A 21,905-nucleotide genomic window follows, 5' to 3' on the forward strand; every position below is an offset into this window, starting at 1 on the left:
TTTAATTAATGTTGAAATTATTTTTAGTAGACAAAGCATGGAAATCAAAATTAGGAAAACCCCAGGTCCCAATCATTCTGGATAACAGGTCCCATATTCATATTCCAAATTGGCACAATTGTTACAACTATAAGAGGTTTTAAATACCCCTTTCATTATATAGGTATGGGACCTGTTATCCAAATAGGGACCTGGGGTATTCTGGATAACAGATCTTTATGTAATTTGAATCTTTATACTTTAAGTCTCCTAAAAAATAATCTAAACATTAAATAAACCCAATAGGCTGGTTTTGCTTCCAATAAGGATGAATTATATCTTAGTTGGGATCAAATACAAGCTACTGTTTTATTATTACAGAGGAAATGGAAATCTTTTTTAAAAATTTGGATTATTTGGATAAAATGGAGTTTATGGGAGACAACCTTTTCATAATTCAGAGCTTTCTGGATAACAGGTTTCCAGATAAAGAATCCCATGCCTGTATATGGTTTACTGAGTGATAGTAGACATAAGCAATTGCTTTCTAGTGATTTTTAATACCAAAATGCTTCTCTGTCTTTGGTCAGTTTTAAAAATCTGGGTCACAAATATCCTATAACAGAAAGAAAATAGAGACAGTTGGGCACTTTGTGATAAAAAAAAAAAGTAGGCCACAAGCATTTCTGATGGATCAACTGCTAATCTTTAATGCACACGCTCTAAATAAATGCCCCTATTATTCCAACTGTATAATAGAAATAAAAGTTTTCAGCATAATTTCTCCATTTGTCAGGCATTTTGCTATTACTATTTCTAAAAAAAAAAAAAGAAAAGTCCGTTGACATAAAATGTTATGAAAAATGTATGAATTAAAAAAAAAAGTGGTAATTGTACAATCAGTATTTCCTGAATCCTATCATTTATTTTCCTGCAATTGTAATAAGCGGATTTACAGGAAACCCATGACTATTACTACAGCTTTGAAAAGTCCCAAATTGCACTCAATGATTTCTGTGGAGCGGGGGTGGGGGAGCGAATGGGAAAAAACCTATGAATTGGCAGCAGAAACGTCACAAGAAATAACAGGAATTTATTCTGTTTCAACTGTAGAAACAGTATTCCAACAATTCAATTTCCAATTGGTCTTTAGTAGTTATTGTTTGTGCTAGAGCCCTGCCAGGGATTGGTTGGGCAAACCCGGAGCAACTCACTGGCTATATGCCCTATGCATTTTTTTCTTTTGCATTTGATACAAACAAAACTCACCAAATCTTTAATGTTTATTGGACATTTTTGATCACAGAGAATTTGCACCGACGCAACACAGCCATTTGCAGCTAAAATAAAAAGAAAATACATGTGTAATTAGCAGATATTACATAAGCATAAGGCTGCAGGCTGGGTTGTACAAAAAACTCTTGTACAATGTACCCCCTACTGTAAATGATAAGGATATTAGAAGTCACTGAGGGGGTCTGTGACCATATAAAGACACAAGGGTGCAGGATGAGTTATACAGGGAACTGTGAATATCACTTGTGTATTATAAGGGATAATGTACCCCCTACTGTAAATGATAAGGATAGTAGAAGTCACTGGGGGGTTCTGTGACCATATAAAGGCACAAGGCTGCAGGCTGAGTTATTCAGGGAACTGTGAGTATCACTCATGTATTATAAGGGATAATGTACCCCCTACTGTAAATTATAAGGATTATAGGTGTCACTGAGGGATTATGTGACCATATATAGAAACAAGGCTGCAGGCTGAGTTATACAGGGAACTCTGAGTATCACTCATGTATTATAAGGGATAATGTACCCCCTACTGTAAATGATAAGGATATTAGAAGTCACTGAGGGGGTCTGTGACCATATAAAGGCACAAGGGTGCAGGATGAGTTATACAAGGAACTGTGAATATCACTCATGTATTATAAGGGATAATGTACCCCCTACTGTAAATGATAAGGATAGTAGAAGTCACTGAGGGGTTCTGTGACCATATAAAGACACAAGGCTGCAGGCTGAGTTATACAGGGAACTCTGAGTATCACTCATGTATTATAAGGGATAATGTACCCCCTACTGTAAATGATAAGGATATTAGAGGTCACTGAGGGGTTCTGTGACCATATAAAGGCACAAGGCTGCAGGCTGAGTTATACAGGGAACGCTGATTATCACTCATGTATTATAAGGGATAATGTACCCCCTACTGTAAATGATAAGGATATTAGAAGTAAGGATTCACTGAATCCACTAATCTGAACCCCCGAATCCGTCTCGAAAGATTCGGCCAAATACCAAACCGAATCCTAATTGGCATATGCAATTTTTAATTCCTTGTTTTGTGAAATTCATGCTATTTCCCTCTCCGATTTGGTTTCGGTTCGGCCTGGCAGAAGGATTCGTCCAAATTCGAATCCTGCTGAAAAAAGCCGAATCCCGAACCGAATCCGGGATTCGGTGCATCCCTAATTAGAAGTTACTGAGGAGTTGTGTGACCATTTAAAGGTAAAAGGCTACACACTACTACTGAACAACCACAGCATTAAAAAAAGACTAAAAGGGGGCATTTACCTGCATAGTGCATGGGAGATTTTCCTGCGTTATCCGTGGAATCGACTGGGCATTTAGACTGTGGGAAGTACAAAAACAAAGTTGTTATTCCATTGTATTTTAAAGGTTTAATATATGTAATAAATATCTATTCCTCTCAACGCCTGGCGTGAATACAATGAGTTAAACACGTGCAATAGCCTATGGCCACAAACAGTTCTGTGAGTGACCTTCGGATTGACCTCCATTTCTTGCTCAGTGCAAACAAGTGTGGAATGTGCTAGTTTTTAGCAGGGTCGGCTGAAGCGCATTATCATTTTTCTAATCAATCTCCAGTTAATCTGTGATGGAAAAGGAGAGTCAATGACGATGTGCTCAGGTTCACACAGGCAGTAACAAAGGAACAGCTGTTAGAAAGGACAAGAAGAAAGGATTTCTTTCCACAAATGTACCACACATTCTTCAGTGGTATCCACAAGACCAGAGGTTTCTGTACTGTGGACTGGAGGAGGGGGATAAGGTGGGCTCAGCTGTTTGAGATTTGGGGTGAATGCTTATATGATGTCTTAGATATTCCATACCTCCCAACATTTCAACATTTTGGAAATAAAAAGAGGGACCAAAAAAGTTGGCAATTTTTTGACCATGCCCATTTTGTGGCCACACCTCCTAATTACCTTGTTCATTTTACAAAATTTGGCAGGTTATGAAAGTTTGAACATTTTTTTCAGTTATTACAGTTTTGCTAATGAAGGTGAATTGCCCTTTAAGCTGTGAGTCTAAAGGTGGCCATAGACGCAAAGATCTTTCCCCGATATGCCATTATGAGCATGGCTATATCGGGGGTAATCTGAACGTTCGGCCGTATGCCCGAACAATCCGATTACGATGCGCAAGGAGCTCCGGCGGGATCGGACGGGTCAAAATCAAACCTGTCTTCTTAACCAAACGACCAATTTCTGCCGGATGAAAGATGTCGGGACTCTCCACACACCATCCGAAAATCGTACGAATCCTTGATTCATGCGATAGGATCTGTGCGTCTATGGCCAGCTTTACTTCTCCCAAGAGACCTGTTGTCTTATATTGTTACAATTACTTATCTCAAAATTGTTACAAAAGTATCTTATCTGCAGCTGTTCTGGGCTCTCTGCCAAAAGCCAATTGAGTTAAAAACATTCTTTCTTTTTCTGCCTGTTCAGTGCAGAGAAAATTGGGACTTTCCAGTACAAACAAGGGGCTGCGGGTTGAGCTGTCAAAAGAGGGACTGTCCCTCTAAAAACGGGACAGTTGGGAGGTATGAATTCCTGGGAGCCCAGAACGAAGTAAAAAAGCAGGGCATGAAAAATAACAAACAGGTGGTGTAAGGGTGATACCTTTATTGGCTAACTAAGATAATCATAGCAAGCTTTGAGAACATTTTAGTTCCTTTTTCAAGCTGATTACAATGAAGCTGTGGTGTTCTCTGGTATACACTCAAAACACTCAAAGTAGACTTCATCAGCAGGGCTACAATCTGAAGATTGTGGATGAATACATTCATAGAGCCACCAGGATTCCCAGAAGTCGACTTCTACAGTATAAAGAAAAACCTGAAATAAATTGGGTGCCTCTAGTGGGCACATACAATCCACAAATAAAGACCCTACATAACGATGAGAGGCTCAAAAACATATTCCCAGGCCCACAACTTCTAGCATTTAGCCTCCAACCCTAAAAAACTAACAAGAAATGCCCTATCACAACCCACCACAAATGGAACATACCCATGTGGCAACAAACAATGCAAGACCTGCCCCTCACATCCTCATCTCAGACAGAATACAGATTAGAGGAATACAGCATCCATGGCCAGTACAACTGTTCTTCTTCCAACATAGTGTACTTAATACAATGCACCAGATGCCCAACAGGAGGACTGTATATAGGAGAAACTGGCCAAAGTCCGAGGGAGAGAAATACTCACCACTGCTACACAATTACTAATACAAATTGGACACACCAGTAGGAAACCATTTCAACAGTCCTCACCACTCCTAAAATGAAGTAAGCTTTATCAGAAAGGTCTATATAAATACACCAATAAGCCCTCAAAGTAATGCTGCTCTGAGTCCTCTGTCAAAAGAAACTCCAAATTTCTTTCCTTCTATTGTGTACTCATGGACTTCTGTATCAGACCTGTTTTCCAGAGCTAGGGCTTGAGCATGCTCAGTTTGCTCCTCTCTCCCTCTCCCTTTGCCCCTTCCCTCCTCCCCTGCTGCAATTTGAGCGCAGAGCTATGAGTGAGCAGGGAGTGACTCAGGCAGGAAGTGAGGTCACAACAAGCTAATATGGCAGCTGCTATCGTAAACAAACAGAGAGAGCTTCTAGAGCTGTTTACTCAGGTATGGTAAAGCATTCTGCAGAATAAATAAAGCATTCTAGCTTGCATTATTGACTCTAATCTATTGGCAATAAACTGCTTCGGTAGCTTTCCTTCTCCTTTAAGGGGGATTTTGAAACAGAAAACGAAAGGGAAGTATGGGAATACAAATTGATGAAAACGTTCAAATCTCTGGAGAAGGGACTGAACATGGGCCTCGGTTTCATGGCTAATTATGCTGATTAAGAACTGCATGCATCAAGTCAGAAGAACAACATGAAAAAGGAACTAAAATGTTCTCAAAGCTTGCTGTGATTATCTTAGTAAGCCAATAAAGGTATCACCTTTATACCACCTGTTATATTGGATCTATATTTGGGGTATTCAGTGGATGTCAAAATCCCTTCCTTGAAGACATGTAACTTATGCCACAAGGGAAGGAGGTGTTCCTATTTGGCCCAAGGGTAGTATGGGAACTTCTTGTTCCTAGTCTGTAAATGGTGAGGATGTACATCGTTCTGTTTTGTTGGTTTCTACCTGATGCTAAAAGTGGATGTTGCATGGCCTAAGGCAGGAGGCCTCAGCGAGGAGAAGACTTGACCTAAGGCAATTCAGCCTAAAGTCTAAATGATACAGTAAATAAATGATACAGTATGGATTACACATATGAATTAAAACATCAGATGTATTTTGAGGAACGTTGTCATAAACCAAGACCAACTTCTTTGATGAAACAATAACTTCACAAGTTTCCATGGAGCCTTCTGAGGACCCTTCAGGATACTGTAGTGCAGCACCATGACAAGAACTTATGTGCCTCTAACTAAAATTACTGGGCAGTTACCCAAAAGCAAGTGTGTTTTAAGGGGGCAGTGGAGTCTCTTACCTGGAGAAGTCTTTTAACACATTCTATGTGGTTATTTCTCACTGCCAAATGTAATGCACTGTGCCCTAATGGATGAAGATGAGTATAGTGGTCAAACAATAAAACTGAATGGGAAAAGGTTTCAACATAAAGCCAACGGGGCAGATTTACTAAAGGGCGAAGTGGCCGTCGCTAGCGAAAATTCACCAGAAAAACAATCTGCAGGGACATCGGCAATTTACTAACAGGCGTAGAGGACAATTCGCTAGCGTAGTTTCACTCAATGTCGCCAGACGAATTTTCGCTCTGTCGCTCCTAAAGTGCGAATTTTACAGAACATTACCTCATTCTCCAGAGTTTCCTTAGCCACCTTAGACCTGGCGAACTGATAAGATGAAGCTACAATCTTATGTCAGTGACATCATATCCTGTATGCCAAAAAGTCATAAAAGTCCTAAAAAACTAGGGATGCACAAAATCCACTATTTTGGATTCGGTCGAACGCCCGAATTTTTTGCGAAAGTTTCAGCTGATACACCGAACTGAATACGAATTTGCATAAGCAAATTAGGGGTGGGAAGGGGAAAACATTTTTTACTTCCTTGTTTTGTGGCAAAAAGTCACACGATTTCCCTCCCTGTCCCTAATTTGCATATGCAAATTAGGGTTTGGTTCAGCCGGGCAGAAGGATTCGGTCGAATACGAATCCTGCTGAAAAAGGCTGAATCCTGGCCGAATCCCGAACCGAATCCTGGATTTGGTGCATCCCTATAAAAAACGCTGGTGATTATTAAAGATTTATGTTAACATTTTTTTTCCAACCATTTGAGGGACATGCCACATTTGTTTTAGGGTGGGCTCATGTCTAGGGAATTAGAGGATCTCTTTTATCTTTATTTTGCTTCCTTGGACACGAGTAATAATAAGTGGCCACTTCAAGCATTTGCACCAACATCACTAATAAATACACATATATGACCTATATGTACCCGCCCTATTCAAATTGACCTAAGTGTAAGAGTACTAACGAAGTTTCGCTAGGCAGAAATGAACGGAAGTTCTATATGAAATGCTCACGCTGATGAATTAACAATGGCAAAACTTCTCCAGCATTCGGCTACAGAGATGCAACTTTGCATTTTTAGTGAATTAGCATAGTGCTAGCGAATTTGCACCTGACAAAGTGGAATGAAGTGTGGCAGAGCCTTCACAGGCGAAAATTCGTCCCTTTCGTGAATCTGCCCCAATGTGCTCTCAGTACAGTGGTGTCATGTAAAAATGGCATAGCAACATTAACTAGTCATTTACCTGATAAATCCTGTGCCGAGACATCAATGCCATGTGTCAGAATCACCCTTAGACAATCCACATTTCCCTTTGCAGCCGCAAGGTGAAAGCTGAGGAAACAAATATATTGTCCATAATCTGATATTCAACAAAGAGAAAGACACAGGTGATAACAAGCTATTGCCATTTGACAGAGAATAAATAAGCTATTGGCATTTTTTCAGAGAACACTAAAGGTGGCCATAGACGCAAAGATCCTATCGTACGAATCAAGGATTCGTACAATTTTTGGATCGTGTGTGCCGACATTTTTCGTCCGGTGGAGATCAGTCGTTTGGTCGATCGGACAGGTTTGATTTTGACCCGACCGATCCCGCCGGAGCCCGTTGCGCATCGTAATCGGATCGTTCAGATTACCCCCCCATATAACCATGCTCGTTAATGGCATATCGGGGAAAGATCTGCTCGTTTGGCGATGTCGACAAATGAGCGGATCTTTGCGTCTATGGCCACCTTAAGGGTGAGAGAGAGAGAGAGTATGCCTGTGTTATTTTCTATTAAAGGAATTGTTCAGTATAAAAATAAAAACTGGGTAAATAGATAGTATGTGCAAAATAAAAAATGTATCTAATATAGTTAGTTAGCCAAAAATGTGATGTATAAAGGCTGGAGTGACTGGTTGTGTAACATAATAGCCAGAACACTACTTTCTGCTTTGCAGCTCTCTTGGTTTCCACTGATTGGTACCAGGCAGTAACCAATCAGTGACTTGAGGGAGGGACACATGGGACATAATTGTTCAGTGAGTTTGCAATTGATCCTTAGGATTCATCTCAGATTCAAAAGCAACAGTTATGATCCATGTGCCCATCCCCCCTCAAGTAGACAGAAGGTTTAAGTGTTTTACACAGGGCCGTTACTAAAATTGGTATTTGATCTGAAATTAGTATGTGGGCAGGTTTTACATTGATTTTTGCCACAGGGGTATGTCCCATTTTTGGTTGGGTACAATAAGGTACTTCTTGTTATCAGTGACTTTAGGTTGGGAAGCTGTCTGAATGCAAGGAATCGTGGGTCTTGGAATATGCTTCTGAGCATCTCGTCCTTATGAAGTGTACCTTGTAGATCTCTGGTTCTCTTGTGGATCCCCTCGTAAATGACTTTGACACCTTGCACAAGGATTGATATTCCTTTTTGTTGGCCATTTGCTCTATGAGCTGAATTTGTATAAATACCAGAGAACACCACAGCTTCATTGTAATGAGCATGAAAAAGGAACTAAAATGTTCCTGCTTTGATTATCTTAGTTAGCCAATAAAGGTATTGCCTTTATACCACTTTGTTATTTATTTTTTCAAAAGGGTTGCCTTGTTACATTTTTACTGGCTAACACGGTACAACAACTTTGCCTGCAATTATCCTAACCATTAAAGGAATCTTCCTTGGCTACAAAGCATTGACTTTATATCACAGCTGAAACGTGTGCACTTATAAGTGAGAGCTGCCATATTGGTTGCCTTGATTAAAAGGCAACCAGTGGGCTTGGGAGGCATACATTTAGGAAAATGCCACAGATAGTATTTTTAAAAACTTCCTTGGCAAGAACATGGAACTGCATTATTACATGGCAAACAGAGCCGGGCCTACAAAGCCAGGCGCCCTAGGCAACCTGGCTTGGCACGGCGCCGGCTGTGTGTGGTCGAGCGCGCATGCGCCAAAAAGTGCACTCGAGCGCGCATGCACCAAAGTGCGCTCAAGCGCGCATGCGCCAAAGTTTACTCAAGGGGGATGCGCCAAAGTGCGCTCGAGCGCACATGCGCAGAGGCGCGTTATTACCAAAAATTATGGGGAGAGACGGGACGGACAATGGGGTAGGCGTCAGAGCAGGTACGTGCCTGGCGCCCCCCCAGCTTTGCGCCCTAGGCACGTGCCTACTCTGCCTACCCCTAGTTCCGGCCCTGATGGCAAAGATCTTCCATGGGTAGAGCTCCTACACCTCTGGCCTTGTAGAGATCTCACTTCATTTTCAAAAGGCCACCTAGGACACCAGTCACACAGCCATCAAGGGGGCGTGGACTATACTGTACCACTGTTTAATACTTAAAGGGGGACTATTGCTAAAATGAAAATTTAATATAAGCTTCCTTATGCTGAGGTAAGAAACTTTCTAAATACAATCAATAAAATATTCTGCATTGTTTCTGAAATAATCAAGTTCATCTTCACTATTCCTCTCTCAGCATCTGTTTCTCTTCATTCTGTCTTCATTCAGGAGTTGGGTGTCAGATATTCATTGACAGTTAGAGCCAATATATCTTAGGGGGGCTCCTTTTGCCTAGAAGATGTATTAGTGATCACTCTATTAAAATCACCAGACATCATGTCTCTCTACATGCAGAATTTGTGCAAAAGGCAGTTATTTTGTTAGATTTTGTTTCTACTGGAATCAGTTATTTGAGTGAGCTCTAATTCATCTGCTAGGAAAGGGATAAGATATATTGGATCTAACCGTCAATGAATATCTGACACCCAACTACTGCATGAGGACAGAATGAAAAGAAACAGATGCTGAGAGAAGGATGAAGTGGATTATTTCAGAAACAATGCAGAATATTTAAAAAGTTTCTTATTTCAGTATGCTGAAGTTTCTATTACATTTTCATTTTCACAATAGTTTCCCTTTAAATATTGAAAGGTATAACATATGCGACACAAAGATGCACCAAGTCATGGCAAAGATCATCCATGGGTAGAGCTCCTGCGCCTCAGGCCCTTTACGTAGGGTTCCAGCCCATGTTACTGGCCACTCAGTGTAAATCCTAGGAGCAAATGACCAGCTATATTCACATTCTTCAGGATTTAAGATTGTCCAGAGACAACACAAACATGACATTTATAAATGGTTTATTTTTAGAAAACACACAAAGAATGCGGGAAGCTTAAAATAGAAGCTCTCATGTAAGTGGATCATTCACTCCTAATTGCTCCATTGCAGCAAATAAATGTCAAAATAAGAAGTCTTTCCCTTGGGCACTCAGGGCCCGCCTTTAGTTCTTAACCCTCTGTGCTCCAGAGATCTGTGAGCCATAAGGCCACACCTAACTAGGTGCTAACAACTAAATATCCTACATTCTTTGCATATTTCTAATAATAAACAATCTCTAAATTACAGATCTGTCTTTTGTTGGTCAATCAAAAATACTGAAGAATAGTTAAAGTAAAACCTGTTATTTTAGCTGCTTTTTTTAAAAAAATTTAATAGCATGCAGGCTATTTTGTTAGTAGGTCAAACACCCTTTCCACTGGTCCTTCCCTGTCTGAATAGGTTCCCTTTAATATGAGTGGGAAATGTCTATATGGTGATAAAGCTGCCAGTTGGGTGTCGTAATGGAATGACAGGACAATGGTGGTCAAAATAGCATGGGCGTTATGTAATAAAAGGCACTAAGTTTGTCCAGGGGCAGTAACCCATGGCTACCAAAAAGCAGGTAGCATTTACTGGTCCCTTGTTTTTAATGCAAACATCTTATTTTGTAAGTTGCTATGGGTTACTGCTCCTGGACAAACTAAGTGCCTTATATTACATATGGGGCATATATTTTAAAGGGAAACTTTTTCAAAATGAATCAGTTAATAGTGCTGCTCCAGCAGAATTCTGCACCGAAATCCATTTCTCAAAAGAGCAAACAGATTTTTTTATATTCAATTTTGAAATCTGACATGGGGCTAGACATTTTGTCAATTTCCCAGCTGCCCCATGTCATGTGACTTGCGCTCTGATAAACTTCAATCACTCTTTACTGCTGTACTGCAAGTTGGAGTGATTATCACCCCCTCCCTTTTCCCCCCCAGCAGCCAAACAAAAGAACAATGGGAAGGTAACCAGATAACAGCTCCCTAACACAAGATAACAGCTGCCTGGTAGATCTAAGAACAACACTCAATAGTAAAAACCCATGTCCCACTGAGACACATTCAGTTACATTGAGAAGGAAAAATAGCAGCCTGCCAGAAAGCATTTCTCTCCTGAAGTGCAGGCACAAGTCACATGACATGGGGCAGCTGGGAAATTGACAAAATGTCTAGCCCCATGTCAGGTTTCAAAATTGAATATAAAAAAATCTTTTTGCTCTTTTGAGAAATGATTTCAGTGCAGAATTCTGCTGGAGCAGCACTATTAACTGATTCATTTTGAAAAATTTTTTTTTCCCCATGACAGTATCCCTTTAATCTTCTTACAATGCACTTATACTACAGGGGGTATTATAAATACAAATGCAAAAACAGTGAAGGATGGAAAGCTGCTTATTTTTTATTTTCATTCTGGGTTACATTTTTGTGGTCAGCATGCAGGTCACTGAGCAAAAATGCCTTATGGCGAATTTAATTTTTTTCAGGTGTTTCAGCCGGCACAAAAATTCCCATTTTTTTTGGCCGGAAATACACATTTGGAATGAAACGCGTAAGGCGATGTATTCATCTACTTTGTGGCCTAAATTAAGTTCTCAGTTGTTTTACAAGCCTGTTGTGGGATCTGTGAGTGCCTGTCGTTTTCTTCTTTGGTTGTGTCTTTCATTTAGCCTCACCTACTTTGTAACTTATACATAAATACACAGCAGCACACACAAAATTAGGGATGCACCGAATCCAGGATTCGGTTCGGGATTCGGCCTTTTTCAGCAGGATTCAGATTCGGCCGAATCCTTCTGCCCAGCCGAACCGAATCCTAATTTGCATATGCAAATTAGGGGTGGGGAGAAAAATCGTGCTTTTAATCAAAAAACAAAGAAGTAAAAAAAGTTCCCCCCTTTCCACCCATAATTTGCATATGCAAATTAAGATTCAGATTCAGTTCAGTTGGCCGAATCTCTCACGAAGGATTCGGGGGTTCGGTCGAATCCAAAATAGTTGATTCGGTGCATCCCTACACAAAATTAAAAATTTTAACACATAAATGTGTGATTTTCCTTGTTCCCAAAAGGTAGAAAGAGAGTGGCAATTTTTAAATATTTAAAGTGAACTGCTGTAAATAAAGACTGCAAACATTATCCTCCTTTTCATTGCCCTAACACTATGGGGCAGATTTATCAAGGGTCGAATTTCGAGGGTTAAAAAACCCTTGAATTCGACCCTTGAAGTAAAATCCTTCGAATATCAAATTCGAAGGATTTTAGCACAAAAGCTTCGATCGAATGATTTTAAGCGATCGATCGAAGGATTTTTATTCGACCAAAAAAGACTTAGAAAAGTTCTGGGGAAGGTCCCTATAGGCTAACATTGCACCTTGGTAGGTTTAAAGTGGCGAAGTATGAAGTCGAAGTATTTTTTAAAGAGACAGTACTTCGATTATCAAATGGTCGAATAGTCGAACGGTTTTTACTTCGAAGCGGTCGAATCATTCGATTCGATCGAATTCGGTCGAATTTAACCAATTCGATGGTCGAAGTACCCAAAAAAATACTTCGAGATTCGAATATTTTTCCATTTGAATTATTCACTCGAGCTTAGTAAATCTGCCCCTAAGTATCACTCTCAGTTTGCCAGAAGAACAAATGAAATGCAATTAACAGACTTACGCCGTTTTCCCCTCGCTGTCCATCTTTGTGGCGACCACCCCTTTCTTCCCCAGCAGCGACGACACTTTGTCGACTTCTCCATGATCCACGGCTTGTAGCAATCGGTCGTCATACTTGCTCCACTCATTAGTCTGTCGGAGACACAAAAAGGTAGTTCAGAGACTGTTCTTGGTCACTACGTGTATAAAGCCCTATAAGGTTCTGAAGCCAATGTACCTGGCAGCCCATACAGATCCCTATGATAACAGGGAGATCAGGAACCATAAAGTCTGTTTTACCTAATCAGACCTGCACTGCCTTCCACAAAGCAGGAATTGCCTTTGGGAAATAGCAACACACATACCCTTTGTACTACACTGAAGGACACTGGTAGCTTTGAGCACATAAAGGTTCACTCCAATTCTCTTGTCATAATCCTGAAAGTAACTGGACATTGACGGCTGAACACTAGAGAAATCTTGCACTGTATGTGCAAAATACCTTGATTATGTTGTGAATTAGTAATGGTGGTGGAAAGAAAATAAAGGAACTAAGTGAGGATATTGATCATCCTAGAGGGGAGAGATTGGAAAATTACTAATGCATTTCTACTAGTAAATGATTTGCATGAATAACCCCAAAAAGGGAGAATTGGCAACGGACTAGTCTGAACAGTCATCCAATCATTAACTACAAAAAAATGACTGGTATGAGAGATCCACAAAAAGAAGATTGAAAGCAGCCTACATAGAGACCTCCTGCATATACTACTAGAAAAGTATATTATTATGAAAACAGTTTATTTACATGAAGCAGGGTTTTACATATGAGCTGTTTTATACAATATCTTTTTATAGAGATTGTTTGGGGCGGGGTATAGTTTTCCTTTAAACAGTTTCAGTTCCAAGAAAAAACATCAAGCAGAGAAAATCCAGAGTTCCCATTTCACTATGAAATAAATAGACAAACAATCATTTGCTAATCAATAGAGCTCGTTTGAAGTGGTCAGGCACGCTAAGAAAAAGGGAGAATTATATGAAACTAAGATCACAACACCTGATCCGTAAAAACTGGGTAAGATAACTAACTTAGCACAGTGACATTGGCATATATCTTTATGTAGTTGGAAAGGGAAAATAAATGCACATTTGCCTCTACAGGCATGGGATCCGTTATCCGGAAACCTGTTATACAGAAAGCTCCAAATAATGGAAAGGCTGTCCCCCATAGATTTTATCCAAATAATCAAAATTTTTTAAACTGATTTCCTTTTTCTCTGTATTATTAAATCAGTATATTTAATATATATCAATATATATAAGATATAATTAATCCTTATTGGATGCAAACCCACTATATTGGATTTATTTAATGTTTACATGATTTTCTAGCAGACTTAAGGTATGAAGAGCGTAATTTTGAAAAGATCCATTATCCGGACAACCCCAGGACCCAAGCATTCTGGATAACAGGTCCCATACCTGTACTATGAAATCAACCCCCTCCCTATGAAGTGCTCTATTATCAACATAATACTTTAGTTCTACTATATTAGAAGGAAACCATTCATTCCTTTACAGTTCACATAGTTGAGTCAATGAATGGCATGTACTGTACGTTTTACATTGACCGCTTGAGTAGCCACCGATGTGTATAATTATTATGTCTTTCACAATAGGTAGAATGTAGGTCAGGGATTCCATGTCCACAGTGCAAATATGGTGTAATCGTCATATCCACAACTCCAAAACATAGTAAAGTTTAACTTTAAGGTGAGGGGCCCACGATTGACCAGCACAGTAAATTCAATACACTAACCAGTTATTGTTTTTAAATGTACTTTATACAACTTCCTGACTAGGATACACCCATGAATGAAAGATGTTTTACTCAAAGTTAATTTCATGTGGGCAACAAATATTCCCATGAGTTTAACCTTAATAAATGCTGGTTCAACTAACTGCCTTGGGGGGTCGCACAATTAGTTAAATGGGGTCCACCTGTAGACCTGTTTTTGGAAGGCACCAGTTTTTGATAGAGAACATATCTAAACAGTATCAGCATTGAATCCACTCTATACACCTTTGACTCAAGTCAAGAGCAGTGATCCCCAACCAGTGACTCGTGAGCAACATGTGTCTCATCAACCCCTTGGATGTTGCTCTCAGTGGCCTCAAAGAAGGTGCTTATTTTAAAGCTGACCATAGATGCAAAGATCCGATTGTACGAATCCTAGATTCATACGATTTTCGGACCGTGTGTGCAGAGTCCCGAATTGTTTCGTCCCATGGAGATCGGTCGTTTGGTCGATCGGCCAGGTTAATAGGGGCAGAACATCGGCTGATCTGTTCTTTTACTACTTTATTTGATCTGAAAGGTTAGTGGCAGGTTGGGAGATGGGGAAGTGTTATCATTCGAGGATTCGAACAATCGGATCTTTGCATCTATGGCCAGCTTAAGTTTTGGTTGCATAAAACCAGATGTACTGCCAAACAGAGCCTCCTGAAGGCTGCCAGTTCACATAGGGGTTACCACTCACTGGACTTATTTTATACTACCCAGGAACATTTTTCATGCTTGGGTTGCTCCCCAACTCTTTTTACATCTGAATGTGGCTCATGGGTAAAAAAGGTTGGGAACCCCTGGTCTAGAGAAATCTGTCCTCCAAAACTCAATGATCAGGTGGAGGAGGGCGTTAGTTACAGAAGCAACCAGGAAGCCAATAGTAACGCTAGGGAAATCCACAGCTTATATGGAAACTATCCAGGGGACACCTACAATCCTTTTTAAGACTTTATGGAAGAGCAGTGAGAAAAAAAGTAATTGCTAATAAAAACACAGCCCATGTGAAAACGGCATTTTAATGAGACTAAAATTATACTGTTTGGCCCTTGCAGAAAACATTCTGTATGGTAGAAATTCAACACTGCTCATCACCCATAGATAACTTGAGGGTGGTAGTAGGATGTTGTTATGGGGATGATTTTCATAGAAATGGACTTGGAAACTAGTCAGGATTATGGACAAGATGGATGGCAAAAGCAATGCAAGACTTCACCTACCAAAGATACATTAATTAGAATATCTTACACAGGCCCACACAGGCCAATAAACCTTATGCCCAACTTTATGGCCCGTGTATGGGCACTGACTGAGGCTGGTTTTAAAAAAATAGAATGGACAAAAATGAAAGGTACCAGATGAGTAAAGCTGGCAGTCACTTACCCCCAAAGACTGAGAGCAGTAGTCTACCAAGTAATACCTGGGGAATGGGAATTCTTAATTAAACAGATTCTGTCGCATGAAAACATGTTTTTTTCAAAACGCATCCGTTAATAGTGCTGCTCCAGCAGAAATCTGCACTGAAAGCAGTTTTTCAAAAGAGCAAAGATTTTTTTTTATATTCAATTTTAAAATCGGACATGGAGCGAGACATATTGTCAGTTTCCCAGGTGCCCCCAGTCATGTGACTTGTGCTCTGATGAACTTCAGTCACTCTTTACTGCTGTACTGCAAGTTGTAGTGATATCACCCCCTCCCTTTCAACCCCAGCAGCCTAACAACAGAACAATGGGAAGGTAACCAGATAACAGCTCCTTAACACAAGATAACAGCTCCATGGTACATCTAAGAACAGCACTCAATAGTAAAAATCCAGGTCCTACTGCGACTTCGGTTACATTGAGTTGGAGAAACGATAGCCTGCCTGAAAGCAGTTCCGAGTCTTGGCTCTTTCTGAAAGCACAGGATCAGGCAAATTGACCTGAGATGGCTGCCTACACACCAATATTACAAATAAAAAATAATATACTTGTTGGTTCAGGAATAACATTTTATATGATAGAGATAATTATTTGTACTGTAAACAATGTAATTCAGAAATAAAAACTAAACCGTAAAAATCATAACAGCAGCCCTTTAAGTTTGGTGTCAATAAAACTATATTGGAACTTCAAAGTGTTAGGTATGGAGTGTAAACCAATCGGGAAAATTAATCCCAAATAAATGAATTCCACATTGTAACATGATAAAAGGTGGAGCAAGGTACTATAAAGTACGTTCCCTTAAATTTCTGTTCATTGCAGGTTGAAGGTATTGTTTTTTTTTTATTAACTGGCTTCTTTACTGCTGTCAACAAAAACTGCAGCCTACAAAGGTCTTCCAGTATTTTAATTGTAAATGATCACCTATATGTTTCTTTTATGCTTTTATGTTTCTGATAATTTATGGGGAGGTAGTCTCCTTTGGACTGAATCAGAGATGAAAGAAGAAAACAACAACAGCAATGTGTGTTTGTGTAATTATAAAAACTGAGCCATGTTCAGACTAGATACTGGAACTGGAAGCCTTTAACGAGAAACCATTTTTTAAAAAAAAAAAAAAATGCAAGCTGTGTGTAAATATATAATGGGAAGCTGCTGAGAAATGCAAGAGTACTATCATAAATATGTGTTTATATCTCCCAGGGAAGCTTCTAATTGTGGAAAACCTAAGAGGATAGGATTTCTGAGTGAACGGTTAATGTACACGGTGCTATAAAATGGACCATTGCTGTCACTTAGTAACGTATATGAAAGGACCAATACATCAATATTTACCATGAAAATACTCATTAATAAATATGCCTTATTTAATAAGCCATTACAATAAAACCATATAGAGTTTTTTTTTTATTTAACAGCATACATTACTGACTTTGCCACTGACTATGGGTGCACATTCTGAAATCTCCAAAATTAGTATTTGGTCTTGGGATCCATCCCCGGTTTCATTTTTCATCATCATATTTTACTAACTAGGAGTTTTAAGGGTCGCAGTAAAAAGAGATAAGATGAGGCTCAGCTGGTGGCATACACAAAGATCATCTGTAGATGGGACTGGCAAGTAAATCACTAGTGTAACTGCACCACAGTGATCACTATATCACTCTCCCCTCTCCCCAAATCCAACAAGAAGATCTGCCCCCAGAATGACTCAGATTCCCCATATTTGTACTGAAAATGCAGTTGTCCAGCTGGGATGGCTTCCTTTCCCTGCTCTTTGGCAATGATCATCATCCAGAAGCATGCAAGGAACATATTGGATTTCAGCTTGCATGCTCCTAGTGTGAGCACAGAGCCGGAGACATTGTGGCCATCAACCTCGCTATGTAACTCAAGCTTGCAGTACAGGTATTGGGGGAGCAGTGCCTGGGGCGATAATGATCTGCATACTTACTGGTTACATGAGAAAAGATCTTAAAAACGCTCATAGTAGGCCATTATCACTGTTATGACATGGGGTTAGTTGACGTTTCTAATTCTTGGGCTCTCCTTGGTATGTTTTGGGACAGGAGCGAGGGACCAGTGTAGCGACTCTATGCTCAAAGGAGTTGTTCATCTTTAAAATTAACTTTTAGTATAATGTAGTGAGTGATAGTCTGAGATAATTTGCAGCTGGTTTAGAATTTTTATTATTTGTAGTTTTTGAGGTATTTAAAGGAGAAAGAAAAGCTAAAATAAGGGATGCACTGAATCCAGGATTCATTTCGGGATTCGGCCAGGATTCGGCCTTTTTCAGCAGGACTAGGATTCGGCCGAATCCTGCTGCCCGGCCGAAACGAATATGCAAATTATGGGTACAGAGGGAAATTACTCTTTGTCACAAAAAAAGGAAGCAAAAATTGTTTCCCCTTCCCATCCCATATGCAAAGTAGGATTACGATTCGTTCGGTATTCAGCCGAATCTTTCACGAAGGATTCGGCCGAATCCAAAATTAAGTAAGCTTTGCCAGAAAGGTCTATATAAATATACCTATAAACCCTCAAAGTAATACTGCTCTGAGTCCTATGTCAAAAGAAACACAGCATTTCTTTCCTTCTATTGTGTACACATGGGCTTCTGTATCAGACTTTCTGTTTACAGCATAAACTTCCAGGGCTAGGGCTTGAGCATGCTCAGTTTGTTCCTCTCTCCTTCTGCCCCTCCCCTTTCCCCCCATTTTCCTACCCTCCCTGCTCTAAGCTATGAGTGAGCAGGGAGAGACTAAGGCAGGAAGTGATGTCACACCAAGCTAATATGGCAGCTGCTATCCTAAACAAACAGAGAGCTTCTAGAGCTGTTTACTCAGGTACGGTAAAGCATTCTGAAGAAAAATATAGTGTTATAGCTTGCACTATTGTGGCTAATCTATTGGCGATATACTGCTTTGGGTAGCTTTCCTTCTCATTTAATCATCAGCTCTTCTGTTTGCATTTTTCAGCTATATCATTGCTAGGCTCCATTTTACCCTAGCAACCATGCATTGAGTTGAAAAAGTGACTAGAATATGAACAGGAGAAGCCTGAATAAAAAGATGAGTAACAATAAGTAGCAATAACAATGCATTTGTAGCCTTTCAGAGAATTTGTTTTTTAAATAGGGTCAGTGACCCCCGTTTGAAAACTGCAAAGAGTCAGAAAACTGTAAAAGAAGAGAAAAAAAACAAAGGCCAATTGAAAAGTTGTTAAGCATTTGCTATACTATAAAAGGCTAAAAGTTAAAGGGATACTGTCATGGGAAAAAAATTTTTTTTCAAAATGAATCAGTTAATAGAGCTGCTCCAGCAGAATTCTGCACTGAAATCCATTTCTCAAAAGAGCAAACAGATTTTGTTATATTCAATTTTGAACTACGACATGGGGCTAGACATATTGTCAATTTCCCAGCTGCCCCAAGTCATGTGACTTGTGCTCTGATAAACTTCAATCACTCTTTACTTCTGTACTGCAAATTAGAGTGATATCACCCCCCCCTTCCTTTTCCCCCCCAGCAGCCTAACAAAAGAACAATGGGAAGGTAACCAGATAGCAGCTCCCTAACACAAGATAACAGCTGCCTGATAGATCTAAGAACAGCACTCAATAGTAAAAACCCATGTCCCACTGAGACACATTCAGTTACATTGAGAAGGAAAAACAGCAGCCTACCAGAAAGCATTTCTCTCCTGAAGTGCAGGCACACGTCACATGACTTGGGGCAGCTGGGAAATTAACAAAATGTCTAGCCCCATGTCAGATTTTAAAATTAAATTTAAAAAAATCTGTTTGCTCTTTTCAGAAATGGATTTCAGCGCAGAATTCTGCTGGAACAGTACTAATAACTGATTCATTTCGAAAAAAAAATTTTTCCCATGACAGTATCCCTTTAACTTGAAGGGTTTTTTGGGTTTTGTTGTATGCTTCCAGTACAGTAATTCAGCCAGATATTTGCAGACTTGCATTTATTAAAAGTTGGTGGTGTTTGTGATAGATTGAGTCTGTCTCTGGGGATGACTGTGTGTGGCCTATGAGATGGAAGACATTCAACATCCTCTTCTTCCAATCAGGAATGTTGGAAAAAAAAAAAAAGAATATGTTAATCATACAAAACCTAGAATGAGGCTTTCAGTATATATTTTTAATATACATCCAAGGAATACTGGATAGAAGCTTGTTTACCCCCCAATATAATTAATTATGTGAAAACAACATGATTTTTGCATATTGTTGGCATATTATTTTCCTTTATAGACTTAAAATATATTTAACATTGTACATGTTTTTAACATTTGTGGTCACGTTTAAAGGTGGTGGGGGGGAAATATTTTAATTGGATAAAATTACTACATTCAGTATCATTGACATGATGTTTTTTTTTAATTAGCCGAGCGTGGGATTTTCCTAACCTTGAACCAGAACATTGGCGTTTGTTGATAAGTTTATCTCAGGTTCTGCAATAGCAAATAGCCTGAGTAATAACTAATGCTCTGAGCACAAGCCATACCTAGAAAGGAGGAGGAGGGCATTTCTATTTAGGCCGCTGTTTCCCAAGTGTGCCCTGAACTACCCACTAACAAAGAATGCTATCTGGATTTCTACATTGCAGCTGATATGTCAGAATGTTTATCCATCTGACTGGCCCTCCTGCGCTCTTTTGAAGAAGGTCAGAAATATGCAACGTTCATAGGCCCCAAGGAGAAACAGAGATCTATCTTGGCTTCAACATGACATCAAAAACACTGATGTCCTTCCTACTAAATTTCATGAAATGTTTTCAACTTGATGGTATTGATTTTTCTGTACGGAAAGGCCAAAACAAACTGGCGTGAAAAAGTTCAAGAACTGTGATGGCTGTGAGAAAACCTAAAAAGAAGATTCCTCTGCCCTGAAGAGTTCCATTTTTGGTCCAGGCATCATATCCAGGTCTGGACTGAGAATCAAAATAGGCCCTAGAATATCAGGTCCACAGAGGCCCAAACACCCCTCACAGAGGCCCCCCCCCCACTAGCCCAATAAATAGAGACTGCCTATGGCAACTTACAGCAGCCCCTCTGGCATTTGCCAGAACCCACAGATTGCCAGTCCGGGCCTGATCATATCACTCGCCTTTTGGTCTCTTGTAGAGGTATAGTATCTGTAAACCCATTATCCAGAAAGTTCTGAATTACAGAAATGCTGTCTCCGATAGACTCCATTTTATACAAATAATCCAAATTCTTAAAAACAATTTCCTTTTTCTCTGTAATAATAAAACAGTAGCTCGTACTTGATCCCAACTAAGATATAATTAATCCTTATTGGAAGCAAAACCAGCCTATTGGGATTATTTAATGTTTACATTATTTTCTAGTATTTTAAGGTATGAAAATCCAAATTATGGAAAGATCCATTATCCGGAAATCCCCAGGCCCGAGCATTCTGGCTCCCAGGTCCCATACCTGTATTTTGGATTATAACAAAATAGGATCCCTATGGAAATTGATAAGTTAGCTTGCGTCCAACCACCTAGAGGTTTGAATAACATGACTTCTTAGGCGGGTTTTAATGAAAACCTGAGACTAAGGGGCCGATTCACTAAGGGTCGAATATGGAGGGTTAATTAACCCTCGATATTCGACTAGGAATTAAAATCCTTCGACTTCGAATATCGAAGTCGAAGGATTTAGCGCAAATACTGCGATCGTACGATCAACGGATTATTCCTTCGATCGAACGATTAAATCCTTCGAATCGAACCATTTGAAGGATTTTAATCCAACGATCGAAGGAATATCCTTCGATCAAAAAAACTTAGGAAAGCCTATGGGGACCTTCCTCATAGGCTAACATTGACTTCGGTAGCTTTTAGATGGCGAACTAGGGGGTCAAAGTTTTTTTTAAAGAGATACTTCGACTATCGAATGGTCGAATAGTCGAGCGATTTTTAGTACGAATCCTTCGATTCAAAGTCGTAGTCGAAGGTCGAAGTAGCCCATTCGATGGTCGAAGTAGCCCAAAAAAAACTTCGAAATTTGA

The 21,905-nt window shown here is 39.7% G+C and overlaps 1 protein-coding gene across 5 annotated transcripts in view; it reads right to left on the reverse strand.

Annotated features, from left to right (window-relative positions):
* The window catches only part of rai14.S (retinoic acid induced 14 S homeolog), a 112,235-nt gene that overhangs the window by 29,610 nt on the left and 60,720 nt on the right, over nt 1-21,905 (reverse strand). For 3 of the 5 annotated variants that reach the window (XM_041580600.1, XM_041580599.1, XM_041580597.1), the window contains exons 1-6: nt 12,850-13,008; nt 12,634-12,764; nt 7,079-7,167; nt 5,792-5,856; nt 2,565-2,622; nt 1,249-1,319 (exon numbers count right to left, since the gene is read on the reverse strand). In XM_041580600.1, the coding sequence (XP_041436534.1) occupies nt 1,249-1,319; nt 2,565-2,622; nt 5,792-5,856; nt 7,079-7,167; nt 12,634-12,764; nt 12,850-12,897 (462 nt within the window). In that variant the 5' untranslated portion in view covers nt 12,898-13,008. Of the gene's footprint in view, nt 1-1,248; nt 1,320-2,564; nt 2,623-5,791; nt 5,857-7,078; nt 7,168-12,633; nt 12,765-12,849; nt 13,010-21,905 lie in introns of those variants that run through there. The other 2 variants (XM_041580596.1, XM_041580598.1) reach the window with 2 other exon arrangements.

Source organism: Xenopus laevis, chromosome 1S (genome assembly GCF_017654675.1).
Source record: "Xenopus laevis strain J_2021 chromosome 1S, Xenopus_laevis_v10.1, whole genome shotgun sequence".
Classification (NCBI taxonomy): domain Eukaryota; kingdom Metazoa; phylum Chordata; class Amphibia; order Anura; family Pipidae; genus Xenopus; species Xenopus laevis.